The 19,648-nt window shown below is 48.8% G+C and overlaps 9 protein-coding genes across 9 annotated transcripts; 5 read left to right on the forward strand and 4 right to left on the reverse strand.

Moving 5' to 3' along the window:
- Nucleotides 1-655: 655 nt before the first annotated feature.
- On the reverse strand, nt 656-2,225 carry DEU56DRAFT_166676 (uncharacterized protein). The gene is made up of 10 exons (XM_041344861.1): nt 2,106-2,225; nt 1,958-2,047; nt 1,883-1,905; nt 1,791-1,824; nt 1,668-1,728; nt 1,564-1,614; nt 1,436-1,508; nt 1,322-1,379; nt 1,029-1,268; nt 656-965 (listed from the first exon to the last, which is right to left on the reverse strand). The coding sequence occupies exons 1-9, from the start codon at nt 2,141-2,143 to the stop codon at nt 1,067-1,069; spliced, it is 630 nt and encodes a 209-aa protein (XP_041211282.1). The 5' UTR covers nt 2,144-2,225; the 3' UTR covers nt 656-965; nt 1,029-1,066.
- A 779-nt stretch (nt 2,226-3,004) lies between these two features.
- On the forward strand, nt 3,005-4,431 carry DEU56DRAFT_166686 (uncharacterized protein). The gene is made up of 9 exons (XM_041344862.1): nt 3,005-3,317; nt 3,371-3,463; nt 3,522-3,544; nt 3,596-3,629; nt 3,692-3,761; nt 3,821-3,871; nt 3,927-3,999; nt 4,061-4,118; nt 4,173-4,431. Exons 1-9 carry the CDS (start codon nt 3,280-3,282, stop codon nt 4,372-4,374), a joined length of 642 nt encoding a protein of 213 aa, XP_041211283.1. The 5' UTR covers nt 3,005-3,279; the 3' UTR covers nt 4,375-4,431.
- Nucleotides 4,432-5,918: 1,487 nt separating this feature from the next.
- DEU56DRAFT_786832 (uncharacterized protein) lies at nt 5,919-7,468 on the forward strand. The gene is made up of 10 exons (XM_041352386.1): nt 5,919-6,215; nt 6,273-6,362; nt 6,418-6,440; nt 6,501-6,534; nt 6,597-6,666; nt 6,723-6,785; nt 6,841-6,913; nt 6,972-7,035; nt 7,091-7,335; nt 7,393-7,468. The coding sequence occupies exons 1-9, from the start codon at nt 6,172-6,174 to the stop codon at nt 7,293-7,295; spliced, it is 666 nt and encodes a 221-aa protein (XP_041211284.1). The 5' UTR covers nt 5,919-6,171; the 3' UTR covers nt 7,296-7,335; nt 7,393-7,468.
- Nucleotides 7,469-7,632: 164 nt separating this feature from the next.
- Nucleotides 7,633-9,891, reverse strand: DEU56DRAFT_853237 (Mif2/CENP-C like-domain-containing protein). The gene is made up of 6 exons (XM_041355217.1): nt 9,546-9,891; nt 8,839-9,489; nt 8,472-8,786; nt 8,252-8,412; nt 8,108-8,198; nt 7,633-8,040 (listed from the first exon to the last, which is right to left on the reverse strand). The coding sequence occupies exons 1-6, from the start codon at nt 9,844-9,846 to the stop codon at nt 7,847-7,849; spliced, it is 1,713 nt and encodes a 570-aa protein (XP_041211285.1). The 5' UTR covers nt 9,847-9,891; the 3' UTR covers nt 7,633-7,846.
- A 59-nt stretch (nt 9,892-9,950) lies between these two features.
- Nucleotides 9,951-11,324, reverse strand: DEU56DRAFT_786835 (mitochondrial ribosomal protein subunit-domain-containing protein). The gene has a single exon (XM_041352387.1). It carries the CDS (start codon nt 11,284-11,286, stop codon nt 10,018-10,020), a length of 1,269 nt encoding a protein of 422 aa, XP_041211286.1. The 5' UTR covers nt 11,287-11,324; the 3' UTR covers nt 9,951-10,017.
- A 1,202-nt stretch (nt 11,325-12,526) lies between these two features.
- DEU56DRAFT_909888 (nucleotide-sugar transporter-domain-containing protein) lies at nt 12,527-14,124 on the forward strand (the record flags this gene model as incomplete). Its single annotated transcript, XM_041357130.1, has 2 exons — nt 12,527-12,753; nt 12,807-14,124. The coding sequence occupies 2 exons, from the start codon at nt 12,527-12,529 to the stop codon at nt 14,122-14,124; spliced, it is 1,545 nt and encodes a 514-aa protein (XP_041211287.1).
- A 572-nt stretch (nt 14,125-14,696) lies between these two features.
- On the reverse strand, nt 14,697-15,063 carry DEU56DRAFT_731721 (uncharacterized protein; the record flags this gene model as incomplete). The annotated part of the gene is made up of 3 exons (XM_041348228.1): nt 14,697-14,795; nt 14,850-14,975; nt 15,025-15,063. The coding sequence occupies 3 exons, from the start codon at nt 15,061-15,063 to the stop codon at nt 14,697-14,699; spliced, it is 264 nt and encodes an 87-aa protein (XP_041211288.1).
- A 46-nt stretch (nt 15,064-15,109) lies between these two features.
- Nucleotides 15,110-16,427, forward strand: DEU56DRAFT_786844 (uncharacterized protein). Its single transcript, XM_041352388.1, has one exon. The coding sequence runs from the start codon at nt 15,136-15,138 to the stop codon at nt 16,291-16,293; it is 1,158 nt and encodes a 385-aa protein (XP_041211289.1). The 5' UTR covers nt 15,110-15,135; the 3' UTR covers nt 16,294-16,427.
- A 58-nt stretch (nt 16,428-16,485) lies between these two features.
- Nucleotides 16,486-19,643, forward strand: DEU56DRAFT_978700 (uncharacterized protein). Its single transcript, XM_041359713.1, has 13 exons — nt 16,486-17,244; nt 17,295-17,357; nt 17,418-17,499; nt 17,553-17,868; nt 17,916-17,940; nt 18,047-18,135; nt 18,186-18,269; nt 18,322-18,423; nt 18,475-18,495; nt 18,550-18,803; nt 18,860-19,030; nt 19,082-19,173; nt 19,241-19,643. Exons 1-13 carry the CDS (start codon nt 16,805-16,807, stop codon nt 19,437-19,439), a joined length of 1,938 nt encoding a protein of 645 aa, XP_041211290.1. The 5' UTR covers nt 16,486-16,804; the 3' UTR covers nt 19,440-19,643.
- Nucleotides 19,644-19,648: the final 5 nt, after the last annotated feature.

Consider the following 19,648-nt stretch of genomic DNA (forward strand, 5'->3'; position numbering starts at 1 on the left):
CAGTGTTGTACTACTTGCGTGAGTTATTTCCTACAATGTACATATGTGACAACTATCAATCTTTGTCCAGACTGCGTATACTGTATCCTGACGGCCATGGCATTGAACGATATTCTCATGGTCCTTAAATTCCACGCGACCAACACGTGCGTCGTGCTCGTTTGTTGCAACTTTCCAGACCAGGATACTTCCATTCATCGCTTCACTCACCTCGTCTTGGGACGCTGAAACCCTCAAGCTCACTCGTATCAAGAGCTCCTCTATTTGTTTCCCCGTGTCGAGATTTCACACCTGAAATTGTCTGAGGAAGAAATGACGAGGAAATGGATACCAGGAATGAAAGCTATGTCGTTCAGTTTTACTTCATTTTTACAATGGCCTTCTTTCGAGGCGGCGATGCTTTGGACGATGCTTCGTGAGTTGTGGCCGTCATCGAATCTTGTTATATCTCGACCATTGATTGAAGACGACAAGTCGTGAGGTTATTCGCTGTGGGGCCCTTTCGTGCATCCCCACTACCCAGATAAGAAGAAACGGAATAGTGACGTGTAAATTTGCATGTGAGTAGGACAACTTATATGAGAGTTAGAACATGTCTGACACCTCTTCCGAATACTAGTACACTTCGATTTCCACCCCCATTTTCATGCAGTCCCGCAAAGTAGCAGTACCGAGCTCGACGATTCGATCCGCTCCATGTTTCGGTGGTACAGAAACTCGACTATGATCCATGACGGACTCAAAATTGGGATGTCGATGATTAACAATTGAACAACCCAGGGGAACACCGAGTGGAGGTCACCCGATCTCTATACCAATAACAACACCACGGTCTTACCAAAATCCAACACAATGTGGCAATATTCTACACACACATAAATGATCGATCAATTCAACACAGTACAGCTATTACACAAGGGACGAACAACATCATACGAGACGGGCAACCGTAGGTCCGTGTCAGGCTGTTGGGACTCCAAATGAGGTTGCTACCAAAGCGAGGAGAACATTAATATTGAGATACTGACCTCACACAGCGGTTATCGGGCAAATCAATTCGGGTTCATTAAGCCGGGGTGATTGTGTACTGTCCGGTGGATTCGTTAAATTTAAGGTTCCAGGTCGTACTCTCAGCAAGCGAGTCGAGATTTTGCGCCCAGATCTCAGGGGTGTCAACGGCACCAGCCAAAACTGAGGTCTTTTGGTGGTCCGAAGTGATGTAGGCGCGCAGGATCGGAGTCCGCAAAGCCGTGACTCGGCTGCCATCTCTGCTTTCATGCTGTGAGTTTCCTGCATGGGAAACAAATAGAAGATGACATGCCCAACGTCCTTGAAGCGGAGCGTCGGCCCAGACCCGAAGCCTCCCTCGTTCAAAAACCCTAGCAGTTGAATCGTACACTGAGGAGGGAAGACAAAGAAAATAGCAGTCACAAACCGACTGCAAGGTCCTGTACGGACCCAGTTTTGTTCACGGCCTGCAGGAAACCATCGGCTCCCGTCTCAGGTGTCTGTGCAGCCGTTCGTGAGCTGTCAACATCAAGACACGACGAAGGCAAGACTTGCAGAGAAATGGAGGACACCATTATTCTCAGTCAGGGTGGTTCGTTGGCTGGTCTATATGGTGGCTTGGGTAAGTTGAATTCATAGAATATACGAGAGCCTCCCACCTTCAAAGTTGCAGCGTCAACGATCCTCCCAGTCACGGCCTGCGCTTTGCCAAAAGCAAGTCTATACGTTGAATGCGCAGTGATCGTGAGTATGATTTTGTCCTTTGGTGAGATACAACTCACTCGTTCGTATAGGTCACTGGCATCACGCACTTGCCTGGGACGACGGGTCAAGGTTAAGCTGGCAATTAGGGAAGAAAAATTGGAAAACACACCCTTCTGTTTGAAAGTGCCGGTTCTGAATTATTGCTAGGTTTGAATTCCTCGCAAATGAAGCGGGGGGTACTTACTTCAAAATCTTGGGGTTGAATTCCCCTTCGAGGCCCTCCGTGTGGGCATCGAAAGTGAGCAGAAGTGTGACCTCCCTGCCGAGATCGTTGCTGTGAGACGGTCAGGTCATAACTGATGAGGACAGCGCAATAGCGCAAAGATACTCACGTCTGAAAGGTCAAGTTTTTAACGACGGTAGGCGACATTGCTACACAAAACTTGAGTGTGGATTCGAGAGCTTCGAGTTCTACAATTAGCAGCTCCAGAAAGAGGTCTTTTATATTGCCTCAGGTTGCTTAGGGTGTTCCTGCCTCTTTGGTTTGCGACATAACTAGAAACATATCTGTTTGTGGTCAAATTTCTTTGTATGTGTACGCCTTCATTTGTCAAAGTTTTGCCTCTGGAGACTGACTTTACCTGCATCGCAGAACGGATGACGGAATCGAAATTGGAATAGCTGTGTGTCCCAATCGAACTCATGGGGGATGCCGAGCGAAGTCTGCCAATGGAAGTAACGAGCCAGATCTTGCCAGGATGGACTCGGACATCTCCCAGGTTGCCTTGTTCTGAGGATGATCATTTGTAAATGTGGTAGATTCAAAGGCTTTTTATTTGTTCGATCTCGTCATCCCGATTTGGAACTCATGGTGGAGGCTCGTCAGGGAGCGTTGTAAGCTCGGGAGGTGGTGCTGGAGGAATCGACTCTCGGACTCCTTATTGCCACCGATAAGTACACCCGGCGGTGGGAATGATAGTATACTACTGACCCGTTCTACAGGAAACCTTTCCTAGGCGCAATCTTATCATGTGCCCGTTCTCGTCATCTCGCCAACGTTCCACGCCAGCTTTGTCTCCTACAAACTCCAGTTAATGCCCACATGCACAACCTTCGCAACATTTCCACGACATTTTGTTGAGGACAATCAAACGCCCCATTCCGAAAATGGGCGTCGACCCAGCCAAGCATAATCCCGGGGGTTGCTTATGCACCTTCCTTTGTGTCCGGAGAGCTTACTGGCTTCACTGAATACGACGTTTCTGAGAGACATCAAATCTGAGTTGTTTTCAGCGAGGCTGCATCCGTTCAGATCCTACTAAACGTGGTTCAAAACGCAACTATTGATCTTCTGGACATGTCCTAACCTCATCAGATCTCTGCTAATGACATTTATGGGATCAGAAACTCGACGAAGCGCCTATGTCACAAACCAAACGTTCAGGAACAACAACCCAAGGCACATAGTAGGGTGTACTATAAAAGACCAACATTGCGCGAGGTTTCTGATCCACGCCCAATCCCAACTGCACTTTGGTGTTTTACAATCAATTTACAATCCAAACAATGGCACAAACCTTCACCAGACAAATGAGCTTTCAGGCGTGAGTATCTTTGCGTTATCGCGCTGCCCGTTGTTTACCCGGCTGTCTCGTAGCAAAGATCTAGGCAAGGAGTCTATGCTTCTGCTCACTTTCGACAGTGAAAAATTGGAGGGCATCTACAAGAGATTTTACCCCGTAGTCTGGAAGTAATAACCCTTTTTTTCCCCGCGAAGAAATCTAATTCAAACCTATCAACGTATTCAGAGTCGGCGATTTCCCAAAGACGGGTGGGTTTCCCCACATATTTCCTGCCCAATTAACTACAACCCTCATCGCAGGCGTGCACGTAATGAAAGTAACCTACACGAACCAGTAAGTTATATCTGGCCAATGACCAGAATCGTGCTCACAATCGCCACTCGCTCAACGTACAGATTTGTTTTCTCCAGTGTACAGGTCTCAAAGGGGAAAATCGCTGATGCTGAAACCTACGTGAAGATAAAGGTGAGAGACTCTCACCTAGTACTTTGCGATTCCTAGCACGAACGCAAGCCACCAAACAGAACGGCGAAAGAACCAACATGATCAAGGAGAATGATGCCATCACGTTCTCTGTAAGTGCTGCTTTAGGCGACCATTATCTCGACAGCTCGCGAACAACTTGTTTAGGCCCCTCATGAGGGAACGGATGGCGTCATGCAGGCCTGGAACAAGACTGAGGTCGTTCAGAATATTGCATTCGGTTTGTGACCACCATTTTCTTCTTTTCACAACAGTCCTTCATTGAATTGTCCAACTATCAGGTTTTATGAACTCGAAAGAATTTTTGCCTGCTCCGGTGCTCTTTTTCGAGGACGTTGGGTGTGCTACCTTCCCATTATTTCTCCTTCAGGACACTCACAGTACGAAATACAGAGACGGTAGCAACGTCACGGCAGAATTCACTCCTATTCTGCGCGCCTACATCACCTCAGATTATAAAGAGAACACGTTCATTTCCAAAGCCATCGAGGCACCCATGATCTGGGAGAAACATCTCGCCACGCTTGCTGAGAAAACGACCTGGACACTTTCACGGGAGACAACCACTGGACATTACAAGTTCACTCAGGCTTAATGACGGGTCAACACCCAAGTGGTGTGCCCATATAACTGTGATATGAGGACAGTGTCTCAATATGAATGGTAGGAAGCTGTGTACGAATCATACTCTCAGCAGCGCAGTACATCCTCAGGACTGCCAAATGCTGGAGGGAATAATCAGTGGGGTGAGAAACACTGTATGTACTCGGTACACCACGAGTTGTTGTCCGAATTGACGGAACGTGATACCATACGTGTACGACGTCATTGGCAGTGGGAACACATCATCAGGCCGGTGTCAACGTTGATAATGAGTGAGCTCAGCACCATATAGAGCAAAACTTAGCTCTGCCCCTATCAGTGAACATGATTAGGCTTCGCTGGCGATCCTAGGTTAAGCTAGTTAGTTACATATACTCCATCTTCACCGCCGCAACCAACCTAAGCAAGGCGGGACAGGCAACAACTTGTGCGATCATCAAAGTATGGACACAGACGTAAGGATTTTGTTTTGGCACAAAACTTCCACGGATAGCTGTCACTAGACGCAACCATGACCAAGTCTGTTAACTGTGATGGAACCTTGTCAAATCGAATCCTGATGGCGACGCGCGCCGGAGGTAAACGTAGCAGTACTACATCGGGTTTCGAAAATGAAATATTGCAAGTCCCTGTGGTGTTTGGGCGTAGTTCTACCGTGATCCAAAAAAGTCCAAGAGGCATCTGTCGAACACAACTTAGGTCTTTGAGGGGCCGTGCCAGCGATTGTCATTATGATAGTTGGTCATGGTAACGTGGCGCAGTGGGCGGTCCCTCCGAGACACGAAACATTGATGCTGATTTCTTGGTGCGCGAGATGGGAGACCTGCGGTCGAAGACCCCAAAGCATTTCAAAAGTACTCTGCATGTGCCATAGAGTCTGAGCGCCGATCTATCGAAAAACATGAAGAGTCGAACATAAGGTTGAGAACTCAAGTTGAAGCTTATGTAAGAGGGCGCGTACTTATTTTGTGCTTATTAGTCAGGGTTCTCAGGTTCCTCGAACATGCATTTGCAAAGGTTTGCTCTGCAGTCAGGCTGCAGAGCATGTTTCAAACTCCAGATTTTCCTGATGGCCTCAAATATATAGAACTCCATATTGGTCCGTATGCTCCAATCATATGCGCCCTCCTCGACGTGCTCGACAATCTAACTTTCGCGCGTCTTTGTATGTACCTCCGATACATCGCCACTCCTTTTGACAGCTCAGAGCGTGCTCACCATGACCCAAGGCCTGATACAGAAATAACGGCTCCTCTTGTCTTCCTTTTATCAGGTCTGACTGTCTTCATTCCATGGTTTGAGGGCTTTTTGCTTTTCTGACCAGGGGAGACTAGACTAAGGGAGACAAGCACGACCCAGAGGTTGCTTGCGCACCTTGCCCTTTGTTCGAAAGATGTTTTTCCCTTGGCCAAATACAAACTATGGCGAAGTCTGCCGTTGCTAGCTGGGCGAGATTTCTTATCATGCGTGCGCAGCGGTCATATGTGACGCTAAGAATGTTCCAGAGATCAGAAGATAAGGAACGACCATCTTCCTTCGTCTATAAAGGTCTGCCTAGGGCAGACCAGAACATCGATAAGCTACAGCTTTACAGCTTGCCATGTCGCAAACCAAGAATGCCGGCACATACAGCCTGTCACCTGATCAAGGCATACATACAGCTTGCCACCCGAGGCATATAAAAGACCTCCTTACTGCGGACGCCTCTAACTGCAGAACTCGACGCTCTTCGATACATACTCACTCTCGACTGCCCATTTTGTTTTAGAATCATTTTGCAATACAAGCGATGTCGTCACCTGGTACCATCGTCAGAAACTTGACATTTCAGTCGTGAGTGTCTTTGCGCTATCGCACTGTCCTCATCATTTTTACACGACCGTCTTGTAGCAACGATCTCGGCAAGGAGACGACAATTCTCCTCGTTTTCGATGCCAATATGGAGGGCCTTTACGACACAATATACCCTGTGGTATGGAAGTAAGTACCCCCACTTTCGCCCTCTCAACGAATTCAAACCTTCAAACGTTTTTAGAGTCTTCACTTTCCCGAAGACGGGTGGGATTTTTTACACCTTTTCTGCCCAATTGGCGCTTTAACTATGACCCGTCGTTCCAGGCTCGGGCGAGCTCAAAGTGACCTACACGAACGAGTAAGTCATGTCTGAGCAATGGCCAACATCGTGCTCACGAACGCCGCTCATTCGATATATAGCCTTGCATTTGCTGAAGCAGACGTCGTGCATGGGAACTGCATTGAAGTTTACACTGACTTCAAGCTGAAGGTGGGAGACTCTCATCTACTCTGTCGTCCTCAGCACGAACACGATCCATTATACAGCCAGGCCAAAAAACTACCCTGACCCTGGAAAACTCGGAAGACTCGGAAAACATGATTTTCTCTGTATGTATAGCCTTCATTTACCTTTATCTCGGCAGCTCACTGACAGCCTGCGTAGCCACCTGTGGCCGGTACTGATGGCTACCTGTCAGCCGAAAACAAGACTGGGCGCGTTCAGGACCTCGCAGTCGGTTTGTGACGAGAATTATCTTCTCCTTTTCTCGCCTCACTGGATGGTGCAACTACCAGGCTTTTTTACCCCGAAACCCTTCGGCCCTGTGCAAGAACCAGCGCTCTTCTTCAAGGAAGTCGAGTATGTTGCTTCCCCTTCATTTTCCCCTCCGAGAAACTCACAATACAAAATGCAGAGACGGCAGTATTGCCACGGCTCAGTGGAAACCGGTCCTGCGCGTCTACCTCGAATCTAATTACGAGGAGACAGAGGCCTTGATCGATGCCATCAAAATCCCTCCAATCTGGGAGCAAGATCTCCACCGGCTTTTTCGGAACACGACTTTGAACCTCGAACGACACCCACTGACTGGACTTTGCACGTTCACGAAGACCAAATGAAGGAATGTCAAATTGCTATGCCTGATAACTGCTGTCTGAGGTTAGAGTCTCATTGTTCTCCCTGTTTTCGTCGCCCCCTCATTCAGATTCCCCAAAGCCTGACCGGTTGCTTGTCTTGCAAAACGCTTCCCTCTCGTGTGATCACTATTGTACCATGTTGAATTAATCGATCATCTGAAGGTCGTCTTGTTTGGTGGTCACCGGCCACCTTCGACCGTCAAAGCAACTGTCTTGGTCCCATTTACTATTGATAAGACGAGCGGCGACTTGAATTGAAGACTACTTTCAAGTTGCAGCTCATCTTATCATGCTAGAGGCCTCTACCGAGTTTGATTGACCTGACATAATTGGGATGGAGTACAAGGGTATGAGTATTGGACCAAGTGCTGACGGATACAAGTGCTCGCTAAGCGTCCCATCCATTTCGTCGACAGAAACGGCACTTAATTACGATAAGTTACACTGAGCCGATAACGATATGAAAAAAGAAATTGCGATGCATGCGATACAAAGAATGCACTATTAAATTCACAATTGTCATGCCAGACAGCTCACATCTTCATCGACGTCCCCCTCTTACCCAGTGAAGTAGCACCCGCACTCAACCGCTGGGGATGCGATGACGGCGGCGCAGAGTGCGATATGTGATCTAGCTGTTGGTCTTCATCTAATGATACCTGACGTGCTTGCGTGAAGAAAACTTTTGCGTCTCGATCGGAGATGTTCTCGATGTAGTACGTGTTGCCTGCATTGCGGATATGATTTAGATTAATCATGAGAGTAGCGGACGGAGCAGGAAAAATGGAACTAACCACGCGGCACGATGAACATGCCCCCTGTAGCTACGATGTACTGTGATTCGTGAATCACAGCGGCTACTGCGCCTTCAATAACATAGAAAACCTGCGTAAAATGGGGTAAATAAGAAGTATGCGGGTGTGGTGATGAATGCGAACATAAGTATTGTCTTTCGTCCCTTTGCTTGGTTTGCGGCCCTGCGGGGGTATACGAAGCACGCCTGCTGCAATAAAGTCGCCCTCCCCGAAGACCTTTTGAAAGAACCACCCCCCGCCAGCCGCAGGTTTGGGATCGACCTTCTTTGCTGTGAAGACAATGCCTGGAACAGCACCAGTCAACAAAATACATCGAGAAGCTTGATGGAGAGGCTACACGCACGTCTTAACACTGGCTCCTCGGTGGCATAATCGATCACAACACCAGATTCCTGCGTGTCGTCGTCCCAGCCCTCCTCGGGGTCAACCGGCTCAAGAATGCTCTTCGCGCGTTCACTGCCTGTGCGCTTGCGCTTCTTGCCTGCTTTTCCGAGTGGTTTAGGAGGCTCTTGCGGGATGCGGATGATTTCTTTAATCTGAGGAACGAGAATTAGGCCAGAATCGTTTCGCCCATAGACGACTTTTTCTGAGCGCCAGTATTCAAGCGGTTTGTACCGATGTCGTCGACTGCGACGTACGCCATCGGGTGGCGGAGAATCTGAGGCGGGTGAATTTCGTGTTTATGTTATGGTGTGAGACAGAGGACCTACTCTCTTCGAATGGTTTGATGATTCGCTTGGGTGCGCGTGCTGCTTTAGGTTTCTTAAGTTTTTGCTCTTTCGGATCTTCTTTGCGTGGCTTCTTAGGGGGCGGGTCTTCATCTTCCTCCTCGTCTGGTGCATTCTCAACCTCTTCAAGTCCCTGTGCAATATCCTCATCGATCCCGTTTTCCTCCTGTTGCTCCACCTCCACATCTGCACGCCGCTTGCCCTTGCCCTTGCCAAGTTTCATCTTCGCATGTGATGCCATCTCCTTCTCAACTTCCGCAGCATCATTCTCGTCGTCCACTTCGTCCTCATTCACGTCATTAGAACTTGTTCCTGATCGTGGCGGGCTGTCATTCGGTGGGGGTTCATAGCCAAAGTCTTGATACGCTGGCTCGAATTCGGGGTCAGGAGCAGCGTCATATTCATGGATGTCGCTATACACAGAGAACGACTTGTGGAGTGCCGAAGGACCCGCACCATTTACAGTAGACGCACGCCTAGATGGTGCGGCGCGCATACGGGGCGAAGGCACCTCGTCAAAGTCGATCTCAGACGTTCGCGGGACAGATCTCGACGAGCCCGATTTACGCGCACTATTAGGCGCTATTATGGGAGGCGCATTCGTAAAGTAAGCCAGCGGACTGCCCTGGTTGCCTGGATGAAATGATGAGACGAAACACGTCAGATCGTGCACAAGCAAAGTCACTCACTTTCGGCCAACTCCATAGACATTTCTCCATTCTCATCGTATTCATCGAATTCTGGGACGGGGGTGACGACTGTAGCCTTCTTCTTGCGTGATTTCACGCGTGGTGGTGTGCGATCGTCAGCTTGTTTGATGACTTCGTCGAAAGGCTCGAATTCATCAGAGTCGCGGCCGACGTATTGGACTGCGATCCCGGTTTTCTTTCCGAGGCCCAGATCATCGGCGCGGAAGGGAATATGTTTCTTTGGGGGACCTCTGCGACTGCCTATGCTTGATTTTCTGCGGTCTGTGGATTCGCGTGGCATCGTTGGTGACGGCGAGCACCTAAGCTGGAGGAGTAGTGCCGTGGGAAAGTTAAACAAGACACGCTCGTCGCGGTTAATGGGTCACGGAATGTCACGCGCACATCACGCGTTTTGTGTCACATCGTGTCCACTGTCAAGCCACAATTCAAGTGTATTCTATACTAAATATAATTATGACTTTCCCTCCTCTGGAACTCCGTTCGTACCTTGATCCCGCCCAAGTATCCCCTTCAAATAATCCAAGGTCGTTCCACCGGAGGAACTTTGTGATTGTGCTTGCGTTGACCTGCGCACGACATTATCGTACCTCGGGCGCCTAAGGTGTGGGGTGTGATTGGCGAAAGACTTCAAGGGTTCAGCTGTGATGTACTCCAGTGATCCGGGTCTATGAGTGTTGCTCTGGGAATGACTCTGCGCATCATTTTCAAACGCTTTCATCGAGAGCTTGGCCGCTTTCAATCCCTGCCTCTTGTACACCACCTCCGGAGCCTTCTCCAACGATACGGACTCGGGCCTCAGTTTCGTCACTCCAGTTGCGCTCGGGTCGCCCCACGTCATCACTTTGGCCACTCCCTTGTTCTTCTGCAGCACGATGGTGCCCATACCAGCGTATGATGCCACGAAATAGATCGGTTTTCCTTTCTCGCCCTTCATGTCTTCCACTAGTCGTCCTTTGTGTTCCTTTGTAGAGAGATATGTTTGAAGTGCTGAGAAATGGGGGTAATGAAGACCTGCGGAGCGATGCGGTACGCTTTCGAGTGAACGTGATCGAGGACGCTCTCGTACCCCTTCAGACTCCCATATAGCGAAGTCATCAAGGGTATAATCTGTTCGAAGTTTTTCGGGAGGGGCTCTTTTCTCTTTAGGCGATGCCTTGGACGTAGACGATTCCTTGGACACGTCCGCCTTCGCCTCCTTCAAAGCCTGCTGCTGCTTCTTCTCTCTCTCCATCTTTAATGCTTCCGCCTTCATCTCCTGGTATTTAAAGAAGTCTCCGCGTCTGCGACGGATATGCGCAACATACTTCTTGAATTCCAAGTTGGACATGGCATGGATATTAGGGACAGCAGATGAGCGCCAACTTATTGGGTCCGTCCGCATTGGGGCGTACTCCGAGTCTACCAAATCACCAGTTTCTGCGTTCGAAGCCCGACGCAATTCTTCTGTCGTGGGGTTTATTTGTAGTTCATCCCAGTTCTTCATCCACATTGCCTGAGGCTCAGCAGAGTTCCATTCTGTCTGCTGCTCAAGTGAGTCGACAGCCTTCACTGTGATGTAGGCACCACGTCTGCGTATTGGGAGTGGACGTTTGAAGCCCCAGTTGCCGCGGTGAGCGTCACCACCGTGTGTGGTGTAGACTTGGGCGATGCGTGGGTCGAAGGAAGAAAATTTGGACCGTTTGAGTAGTGTAGCGAAAGGAGATTGTACAGCGGCAGCCATGCCTAGGCTGTTGCTTCAGTCGGGTCAACGACAAGTCCAATTTTCTACGAATGTCCGGAATGCTTGCCAGATTTGGCCAGCCAAGCGGCTTTGTAAGTCCGCTCGGCATTTGCCGAGCTATTCAAAATTTTCATCGTCTATCGGGCGTTCCTTAACAAAAACCACGACGTCCAAATTACTGTTTATCCTCTGCTTCACGCAACTTTCAAGGATGGATAGTCCAGACAAATGTCGAGGATTGACTCGTTGTCTCAAAAACAATCTTTGCTGATTGTTCCTCCCATTGGTCGAGGGATGAGGACGCAGGATCACCTGGAGATGCCTACATGATACTAATGTTTGTATTATTTGTAGATGGATGTCGTGCAATTAAAAAATTGTAAGTCGCGCATATTTATCGCTTGAGCTGTGATGGGCACCGATGTATGCCGAAGAAGATCATCCTGGTAAAAACACACAACCCGCTCGAATGGGTCCCTTGATGTGCGAGGGTGTCTGATGTGGTTTTTATCAAAGAGCCGCACAGACAGATGGGTGTGGATGGAGATATAAAGGCGAGGCTGAGGCGTTGCGTTGGTGTCCATCCTGCGACTAGATCTGTGATGATGATGGGCTGATGATTGTTTCACAGACGGGTTTAGCTGTGGTATGTTGATACATATTCTCAACTCTAGAGCTCTGCAGTAGTCGTTGTCATGTTTTAGTAGTAAAATCATCATGTCAATCTATCATGTCATTTTTGCATAGGAACGAGAGTAACATAATCCGAAGTTGATCGTGATCAAGTGACCTTATAGCCGAGGTTGGTTAATGTTGTGATTTTTGTGGATAGACCTTTTTTGTGTGCGCGTCCATCATCCTCAAAGTTTTTCCTACGCTGCAGTGCTGAGGAGCACTGACTTTGTTGACAACCGCGCCGTTGTTTTCTTGGCGACTTTTGTCTAATTACAGTGGTCACAGACTTGGTGCTGTTCAACTACCACGGACGAATCGGACGAGGTGCTTTTCCTGGACGATTTGCCTTTCCAATCCTTTCTCATCTCTTTCACGACAGCTAGTTTCAGCAGCCTTCTCCGTTGAATTAAACGTTCAAGTATCAACTTTGAACCACATCCGAACTAGCCAGCCAATCGCGTTCGTTGAAAAAACGGAACACGCACCAGTAGTCAGTGCAGTCATCCGTAGCGCCCTTTCATTCTTTACTAAACGTTGGTCCGCAGTGCCTTCATCTTCACATGAAATGTACCATCGTGCATACCCTTCTATCCGTTCCGTACCTTCATCTTCCAATATTTTCGGCTCCACGACTCCAAGCCCACGCCTAGCCCCGTTGCTTCCTCCCTCAGGGTTCAACGGCCTCTCCCCCAAATCATCCGGCTTGCTTCTCAATCAGCATCTGCACGCAGCCCTACCAGAAACAGCTCAGAAACATCCGACCATCTGCGGAATGCCTCTGAAATACGTATCGTGAGTTCAATCGAGTGTTCGGTCTGCAGATGGCTGACTTTCCCATGAATCAGCCTCATCACCCTCGCTGTTCAAAACGCGACCCTATCCATTGTGATGCACTATTCTCGTGTAACGACACCTCCGCACCTGTCATATTCCCCTGCAGCGGCGGTGCTACTATGCGAAATCCTCAAAGGGTCAATATCTTTCTTCATTGCACTTTGGAGAGCACAAGACGTAGGAGAATCTCATTGGTCATCTCGGAAATCAATCAGCGGCTTCTTGCAATCGTTATTTCCATGGTCCGCACCCTTCCGCCAAGTATGCAGTGAGATTTTTAGCCCCGATTGTTGGAAGCTGTCCATACCAGCTGTCCTTTACGTCGTGCAAAACTCCTTGCAGTTTGTTGCTATCGGCAATCTACCCGTGGCATCCTTTCAGGTGGCATATCAGATGAAGATTCTAACTACCGCTGCATTCTCGGTCGTCCTCCTCCGGAAGACCCTCACCTCGACGAAATGGTTGTCCTTGTTTTTCTTGGCAATTGGTGTCGGTATCGTCCAGGTGCAGACGACTGCGTCGAATAGTGGCACGCGGGAGATTCGTGTGGGGAGTGCCCATGATGCGGCGCCGCTGCACATCCATATCATGAGTCCGCTGAAAGGCTTTGGCGCGGTCACTGCTGCCTGCTTTACATCCGGTCTTGCAGGTGTCTACTTTGAGATGGTGCTCAAGAACTCCAAGGCAGACCTGTGGGTGCGCAATGTCCAACTCTCGCTCTTCTCCCTCCTTCCTGCCTTCCTCCCCATCCTCTACGGTCCTGCACAACCGCCTTCCATGAGTTTCTTGAGTTACCTCTTCCGAAACTTTGGTGGATGGGCATGGGCCACGGTGTCGGTACAAGTCTTTGGTGGTTTGGTGACGGCTGTCGTGATCAAGTACTCGGACAACATCTTGAAGGGATTCGCGACATCACTATCTATTATTTTGTCCTTCCTCGCCTCTGTTGTGCTCTTCGACTTCCACATCACGCCTTCTTTCATCATCGGAGCTTCTACGGTGCTCGCAGCCACTGGAATGTACAACCAGCCCGCGTCGCCTGAGACAAAGATAACGTCCTCAATCGGTGGCGGCTCAAAGCCGTTTTCGGATGCCCCTCTAGGCCCTGATGATCCCATTATTGGCCAGTTCCCATTACAGAAGAGGTCGTCGCCGTTTGGAAGCCCCCGAGCTATCGCCAGTGCTCTGGGCCTTGCAGAAAAGCCCTCGAGCACAGTCGAAAGTGACCACTTCTCTGACATGGAACCCACCTCGCGATACCTCAACGCACCATACGGCTCTCCCTTCCCCTCACGTACACCGACACCCAGACCCGAAGAGCGGCTGTAATCAGCACACCAGGATATACAAAAGAACATATTTTCAACTATTATACGACGTCTTACGATGATCCCTTCCTGAATATACCCGTTTTCCTAGATCTTCACAAACAAGCCCTTTTTATCACAGATATTGCATCGCGCCTGTACCATGATCTCACAAACAGGCAAATCTGAATCTATTTCATGGTTATCATATCAAACTTTCTCTCTTTTTCACGGCCAAGTCACGTTACGATTCGTCTCACTCATTCGCCTTCAGTCTTTTCTGGTCGCGCCGCTTCAGAATGCCCGTTGCAATTTTGCTGTTCTGAAAAGGCCGTTCATTTCAGGTTGCATTTCTAACTCTTTTTTGCTGTTTTTTTGCTACTTTTACGCACGAGGACTTGCTTGTGGTGGCTGATGATGAACTTTGAACTTTTTTTAGTAGAGTATCAACTTTTGCTGACATGTTCCGTTAGCTGTAATTGGGACTGAATTTACACTTTTCCATCTCCTGTTCTGACTTGATGAGGTGTCGGTTGCATAGAGGAAAAGTGTGATGATATTAAGGAAGAGTAGCGAGCTTTCATTGGACAGATATTAGCTCATGACGAGCGCACGGAGGGCCTTTTCGAGCTCGCCCCCGCTTTCCGAGAGCACTTTCTCGGCTTGCGATCTAGGAATACCCAGTTCATTCACCTACAAGCATCCAGCAGATGAGTTATGTCCCAGGATGATGATGGCGACACGCACGATGAGATCGACGTCCTCTCGTTTCATGATAGCAGCGTCTTTGGTGGACTTGGCGAGTTTGAGCGCCAAGACATGGCGCAAGCTCTCTTCGAGCTTAGTTTTGGAGTATGAGTAGCCATCGCTGAACTAAGGCTGGTGTGAGCGTTTCATGAGGAAAGCAAGAGCAATCACTAACAGTTGTGAGGACCTCTGCCTCTCCCCTTCCGTTGTTCATGGTCATTGGTATTGCTGTAAGTGAGGGTTTACGGGAACTCCGGAGTATGCCGACGCCCTGTTATTCACCGGCATGTCCATCGAACTGGAATGGCAAAAGCTAAACTCATCACTAGCGACTACCCTCGTTGACATCCTCAATCGCCAACTAACGACAACTCAAAGACCATCCTTCATCGGTCCCGTCGAAATTTCTTCGCTTGACTTTGGTACCGTCCCTCCAGACGTCGAGCTCGTCGACCTTCGTGATATATACCGCGATTTCCTCGAAGACTCTGATTCCGATTCAAACTCTGAGCCAGACCATGAGAATGTGAAAGTGACAGAAATCGCAGGGGACGATGAGGATGGGTTCGAGTGGGTGTCGAGAAAAGGCGCACGCCGGGGAACCGCAGAGGAAGGTCTGGCGTATCATCATCTGCCACCACATATCCGCTATGGACGCAGTCCATCTGTAGATCTGTTCGCATCTACGCCGGCGTTGCATGTCGGTTCGCCAAGAGACGTGTGGGGCGGAGGCGCGATGCATGTGAGCATGCCTAGCTTGGGTGAATTCAGGCCGACGACAAGCAGCGTGTCGATGTCGATGCCTTCGTTCGAGCATGGCTCGGGGTATGAATCATTGCTACGCGCGTCTACGACGCCTGATAAGTCGTCGGCTTCTCCGTCTTCACGCCCGGAGCCGGCGTCAGAGCCAGCTCCAACTCCAACTCCAAGTCCTACCCCTTCACCCGACAATCCAGATCTGCAGCTTCATCTCTATCTTAATTGGCATTCCAATCTTCGGCTCACGCTCACGACATCTTTATTGATCAATTACCCTTCCCCGTCGTTCATGTCCCTTCCGATCAAGCTCTCAGTGACAGGGCTGGTGTTCACAGGAGAGGTAGCAGTCGCATACGAAGGTTCGCGTGGTCGAGTGCACCTATGCGTACTCGACGATTTGGACCCCTACGGCCCCGCATGTAAACGTCCACGAAGCCAAACCAGCACCCCTCCTGAAATGGACGAAGACAGCGGAAAACGTGATGGAAAACCATTGCCCATTGGCCAACGTCTCCTCCCGTCTATATTGATCGAGAGTGAGATCGGCCAGGCGGACAAACACGTCCTAAAGAATGTGACAAGGGTCGAGAGGTTTATTCAGGATGTGATACGGAATACGGTGGAGGAGGAACTTGTGTTCCCGAATTTTCATACGTTGATCATTGGTGACCAAGGACGCTCGTGAAAACGGTAATGTAGTGTACAATAATAGTACTAGTGCAATTGTATATGTTATAGTAGTGATTTGCTCATGTAGGAACCGTCGAGCTCGTACCCAAGCTTGCGGTAATAATCTCGAATACCGAGTCCCGACACCGTCTCCTAAAAAAGGACCTCGTTGATTAACGGCTTCCACTGCACTGCCACTGGTTACGGTGGCAAGCTCATGATCACGCTCCGTCACTCTTGTGCTCGTCCTCCTCTTACATGAACAGTACTTATCCTATTTAACTTCTGGTGGAACCTCGTCGGGTCGCGCTCTCGTACTACTGGAACGGTGGTACCATATACTTACATGAAGATAAGCACTCATAATTATAGCTTGAATTATAGTCAAGGGTCTTCCTGTGCAGAGCTGTCAATTAAATTTAGCTCTTCTTCAGTTTCCCAGATCTTAAGCTTGCCCAATTGTTGCTCATCACTGTTCAGCAAGATAAGCGAAGCTACTGCTGCATAGGCGTCACTCACAGTGCACTATGAACATGCGTCATGCATATCGTGTTCTACACAAACTGCTGACTTTGTTTCGAACCATGGCCATTAGGCTTCCCAGACAAATTCGGCACCCATATCATATTCTGCAGCGTATACTTGGATTTTTGACGTCCAGATTTTTGCGCTCAAGTGCTGCACACGCGAGTAGCAACACTGGTCGCCATAAAGATGAATGCCGCGAACAATGCAGTCACTCTGATGCTTCACCAGTAACTATCCTCCCAAGCCTCTGCCACCCCTCCGAGTCTGGGCACTCAGCAAGCCGGCACTCGGGACACACTGCGGGGAACTTGTTTACCGAAGAAGTTGAGTCTAACCACGTCTCTGTGCCCATCGGCACATCGCTGCATGACGATACCCCTCCAATTCTGAAGCCAATGACTCCGAGTGACGTTCGACGTTACAGCAAAAAGTCCCAAATGTAAGCCTTGAATATTAGTAACTGATCAAGTCTCAACCAGAACTTCCCAGTCAGTGGCAGGGGACGGATACAGATTTCCAGATCCCACCAGGCCGGAAGGATTTTTCGATATCGTGCGTCAATATATGTACCCGTCTGAATGTGCAACATGAATGCCAACTTACTTCTGGCAGTCCGGACAAGTTCAACGCAGGCGGTATTACTTGGAAGTGCCAGATCCATCCTCACGGTACACTATACTTTTCCAGCGAATTGGTTAGTTTGTTAGTGTGTTTCCAACGTGTTCGTTCACCTATTTACTCTTTCAGCTAATATGGAAGGACACGGATATGTCGACAACCGAGATTCAAATCACGGTGTTCACAGATGCCGACGTACGCGAGCAGTCGAACTCTGATGCAATTGCTTCCTGTGTGGGAACGCTCTTCGAGCAAGCGCAACTCGCAGGTCACCTTGAAGGCACCCTCATGGAGCTCACCGTTGATTTATCCACAAACGATGGCGGGGAACTGGAATGCAAGTACTATTTTGTCGCACCCGATTGGCGGATTCTGTTTTGGGAAGACCATTTTGAGGCGAAGCATTTGTTTGGCGGGGTCAAAGGTGCTACGAATGGTCACATCAGTGCGTTTTTTCTTCTGTTCTGGGGACACTGCTTCACCGTTGTATAGAATATGCCATGGAGACTGAGTATTGGTGAGCTGTGCGGTCAAGGTAATAACTTCACCTGCTTGTCGCAAATGAACAGCTCTAAATCTTCTGTCCTCAGGGCATACGCATTCTTCCCACTTATGGGGTTCAGGATGCACCGGGAGTTGTATCCGAGCGACTGCAAGATAACTCCTGAACTTCACCGTGAACTGCAGGCAATGATCCTCCATGCTTATACCGGTGCGTCTCTGGCGACGTGTTGACAACATTTGTTCACAACAAGCGAGTAGATACTATCTTTTCAGAAATATCTTTGGCTCCTTTTGACACGGATGAGCTCCAGCGAGCTTTGAACATTGTAGATTATTTGAATGGTGATGTCTGTTCATACATTGTACTGGGCATGTTTGTTGATCCCACGTTGAGGCATCGTCAACAAATCTGATTCAACAACAAACGGCGAATCTGATTCGACCGCAAATGACGAATCTGATTTAACCACAAACGACCAATACATATGGGCATACGGTGCGGTTGTCGCTTCTTAACACTGTTCGTTGTCACAATTAGCCTCCGTAGCTCGCTTAATGCGAATGTTCAGTATGTTGGTCTTATGGACGTCTTCATCCAGATGCAGCTGACTTTTCCTACTAGCTCGAGCCAGGCTTTCTAATTTTTACGGTGAAATAGGCACGAGGCTTGGTACAGATCACACTGTTTATGCCGACGACAACTCTATCGACGAAAGAAGACCAATAGTCAAGTTTTTCAACTTTGTCCTTTTTGGCTCTCCGTCCACCCATGTCAGACAAATCGATAGCGTCTGGGTTGACCAATCTGTCAACCGCCCGCGCTGGAAAATGTTCATGAATAGGTTGACGAGCGAGTGGAGTGGATTAGCAATCTATGTAAGTCGCCGATGCTAAATAGTAAAGACTGCATTTACATTATATTCCTTGGACAGTCAACCGTCATGCTAGCTGTGGACATCAGTTTCCTCGCGGTGCCAGCGATTGGTCAACGACCTTCGGCACAAATCGCGTTATACATCTCGTCGCTCTGGTCCGTAGCTTCATTGGTCGTTTCTGCTCTTCTTGCGCAAAGCGGCGGGCACCAAGACAGTATAAACCGAGTGGTACATCTAAGTTTTTGCGCTCTTATTACATGACTGACTTGGCCGATCAAGACTGCATTCATGACGCGCATGACTCAGTCACTACATGGCAAAGAGAACCTTGCGATCATCTTCAGCTTACCGTATGCCCTTGTTATTTGGGGGTGAGCACCTTCAACATCTATATACCGCTGCGCGAATGATTCTCGTTAACAAATTTACATTATACAGGATGGTTTTCTTTTTCTTAGCGCTGTCGCTTGTGATTTTCCTATCTGCTAATGTCACGACTTGGTGCACTGTAGGGCCAGCTTGGTTACTCGTCGTCGGTTTTATTAGCTGGCCAGTGTGGGCAGCTAAAAGGCCACCGATTGGACAGCGGACGTCCTCTATGGATAGGAAGGGAAAACAAGAAAGCGGTGGAGGCTAGAAATGAAGCCCACTGAGAGAAAAAGTGTTGAAATAGCGTTGCTGACATGTCTGCAGGTTCCAAATTGATTTGATTCTGCCATTGTGCCAAGGCCCAAGACCTCATTCACATTACATGGCGAGCAAATATTGACATATATCGGCGTTTCTATTATTGTTCTGCTTCTATATCACGACTGAGCTCCCCACTATAGTATAATCTTATGGATC

Source organism: Suillus clintonianus (assembly GCF_016758775.1).
Source record: "Suillus clintonianus strain FC179 chromosome Unknown DEU56scaffold_16, whole genome shotgun sequence".
In the NCBI taxonomy this organism is placed as follows: domain Eukaryota; kingdom Fungi; phylum Basidiomycota; class Agaricomycetes; order Boletales; family Suillaceae; genus Suillus; species Suillus clintonianus.

Excerpts from the sequence above, each read along its gene's own strand:
- DEU56DRAFT_166676 (XM_041344861.1), bottom strand. The coding sequence starts at position 2,143 with ATGTCGCCTACCGTCGTTAAAAACTTGACCTTTCAGAC. Across the intron at positions 1,729-1,790 it reads CCAGTGACCTATACGAACGA|ACTTGCTTTTGGCAAAGCGC; the intron begins GTGAGTTGTATC and ends TTCAACGTATAG. Across the intron at positions 1,615-1,667 it reads TTGACGCTGCAACTTTGAAG|ACCAGCCAACGAACCACCCT; the intron begins GTGGGAGGCTCT and ends GCCACCATATAG.
- DEU56DRAFT_786835 (XM_041352387.1), bottom strand. The coding sequence starts at position 11,286 with ATGGCTGCCGCTGTACAATCTCCTTTCGCTACACTACTCAAACGGTCC.
- DEU56DRAFT_786832 (XM_041352386.1), top strand. The coding sequence starts at position 6,172 with ATGTCGTCACCTGGTACCATCGTCAGAAACTTGACATTTCAGTC. Across the intron at positions 6,535-6,596 it reads AAAGTGACCTACACGAACGA|CCTTGCATTTGCTGAAGCAG; the intron begins GTAAGTCATGTC and ends TTCGATATATAG. Across the intron at positions 6,786-6,840 it reads CGGAAAACATGATTTTCTCT|CCACCTGTGGCCGGTACTGA; the intron begins GTATGTATAGCC and ends CAGCCTGCGTAG.
- DEU56DRAFT_786844 (XM_041352388.1), top strand. The coding sequence starts at position 15,136 with ATGTCCATCGAACTGGAATGGCAAAAGCTAAACTCATCACTAGCGACT.
- DEU56DRAFT_166686 (XM_041344862.1), top strand. The coding sequence starts at position 3,280 with ATGGCACAAACCTTCACCAGACAAATGAGCTTTCAGGC. Across the intron at positions 3,630-3,691 it reads AAAGTAACCTACACGAACCA|ATTTGTTTTCTCCAGTGTAC; the intron begins GTAAGTTATATC and ends CTCAACGTACAG. Across the intron at positions 4,119-4,172 it reads CTCTTTTTCGAGGACGTTGG|AGACGGTAGCAACGTCACGG; the intron begins GTGTGCTACCTT and ends TACGAAATACAG.
- DEU56DRAFT_978700 (XM_041359713.1), top strand. The coding sequence starts at position 16,805 with ATGAACATGCGTCATGCATATCGTGTTCTACACAAACTGCTGACTTTG. Across the intron at positions 17,245-17,294 it reads TACAGCAAAAAGTCCCAAAT|TCAGTGGCAGGGGACGGATA; the intron begins GTAAGCCTTGAA and ends AGAACTTCCCAG. Across the intron at positions 18,424-18,474 it reads CCAATACATATGGGCATACG|CTCGCTTAATGCGAATGTTC; the intron begins GTGCGGTTGTCG and ends TAGCCTCCGTAG.
- DEU56DRAFT_853237 (XM_041355217.1), bottom strand. The coding sequence starts at position 9,846 with ATGCCACGCGAATCCACAGACCGCAGAAAATCAAGCATAGGCAGTCGC. Across the intron at positions 9,490-9,545 it reads GTCTATGGAGTTGGCCGAAA|GCAACCAGGGCAGTCCGCTG; the intron begins GTGAGTGACTTT and ends CATTTCATCCAG. Across the intron at positions 8,041-8,107 it reads CATGTTCATCGTGCCGCGTG|GCAACACGTACTACATCGAG; the intron begins GTTAGTTCCATT and ends TCCGCAATGCAG.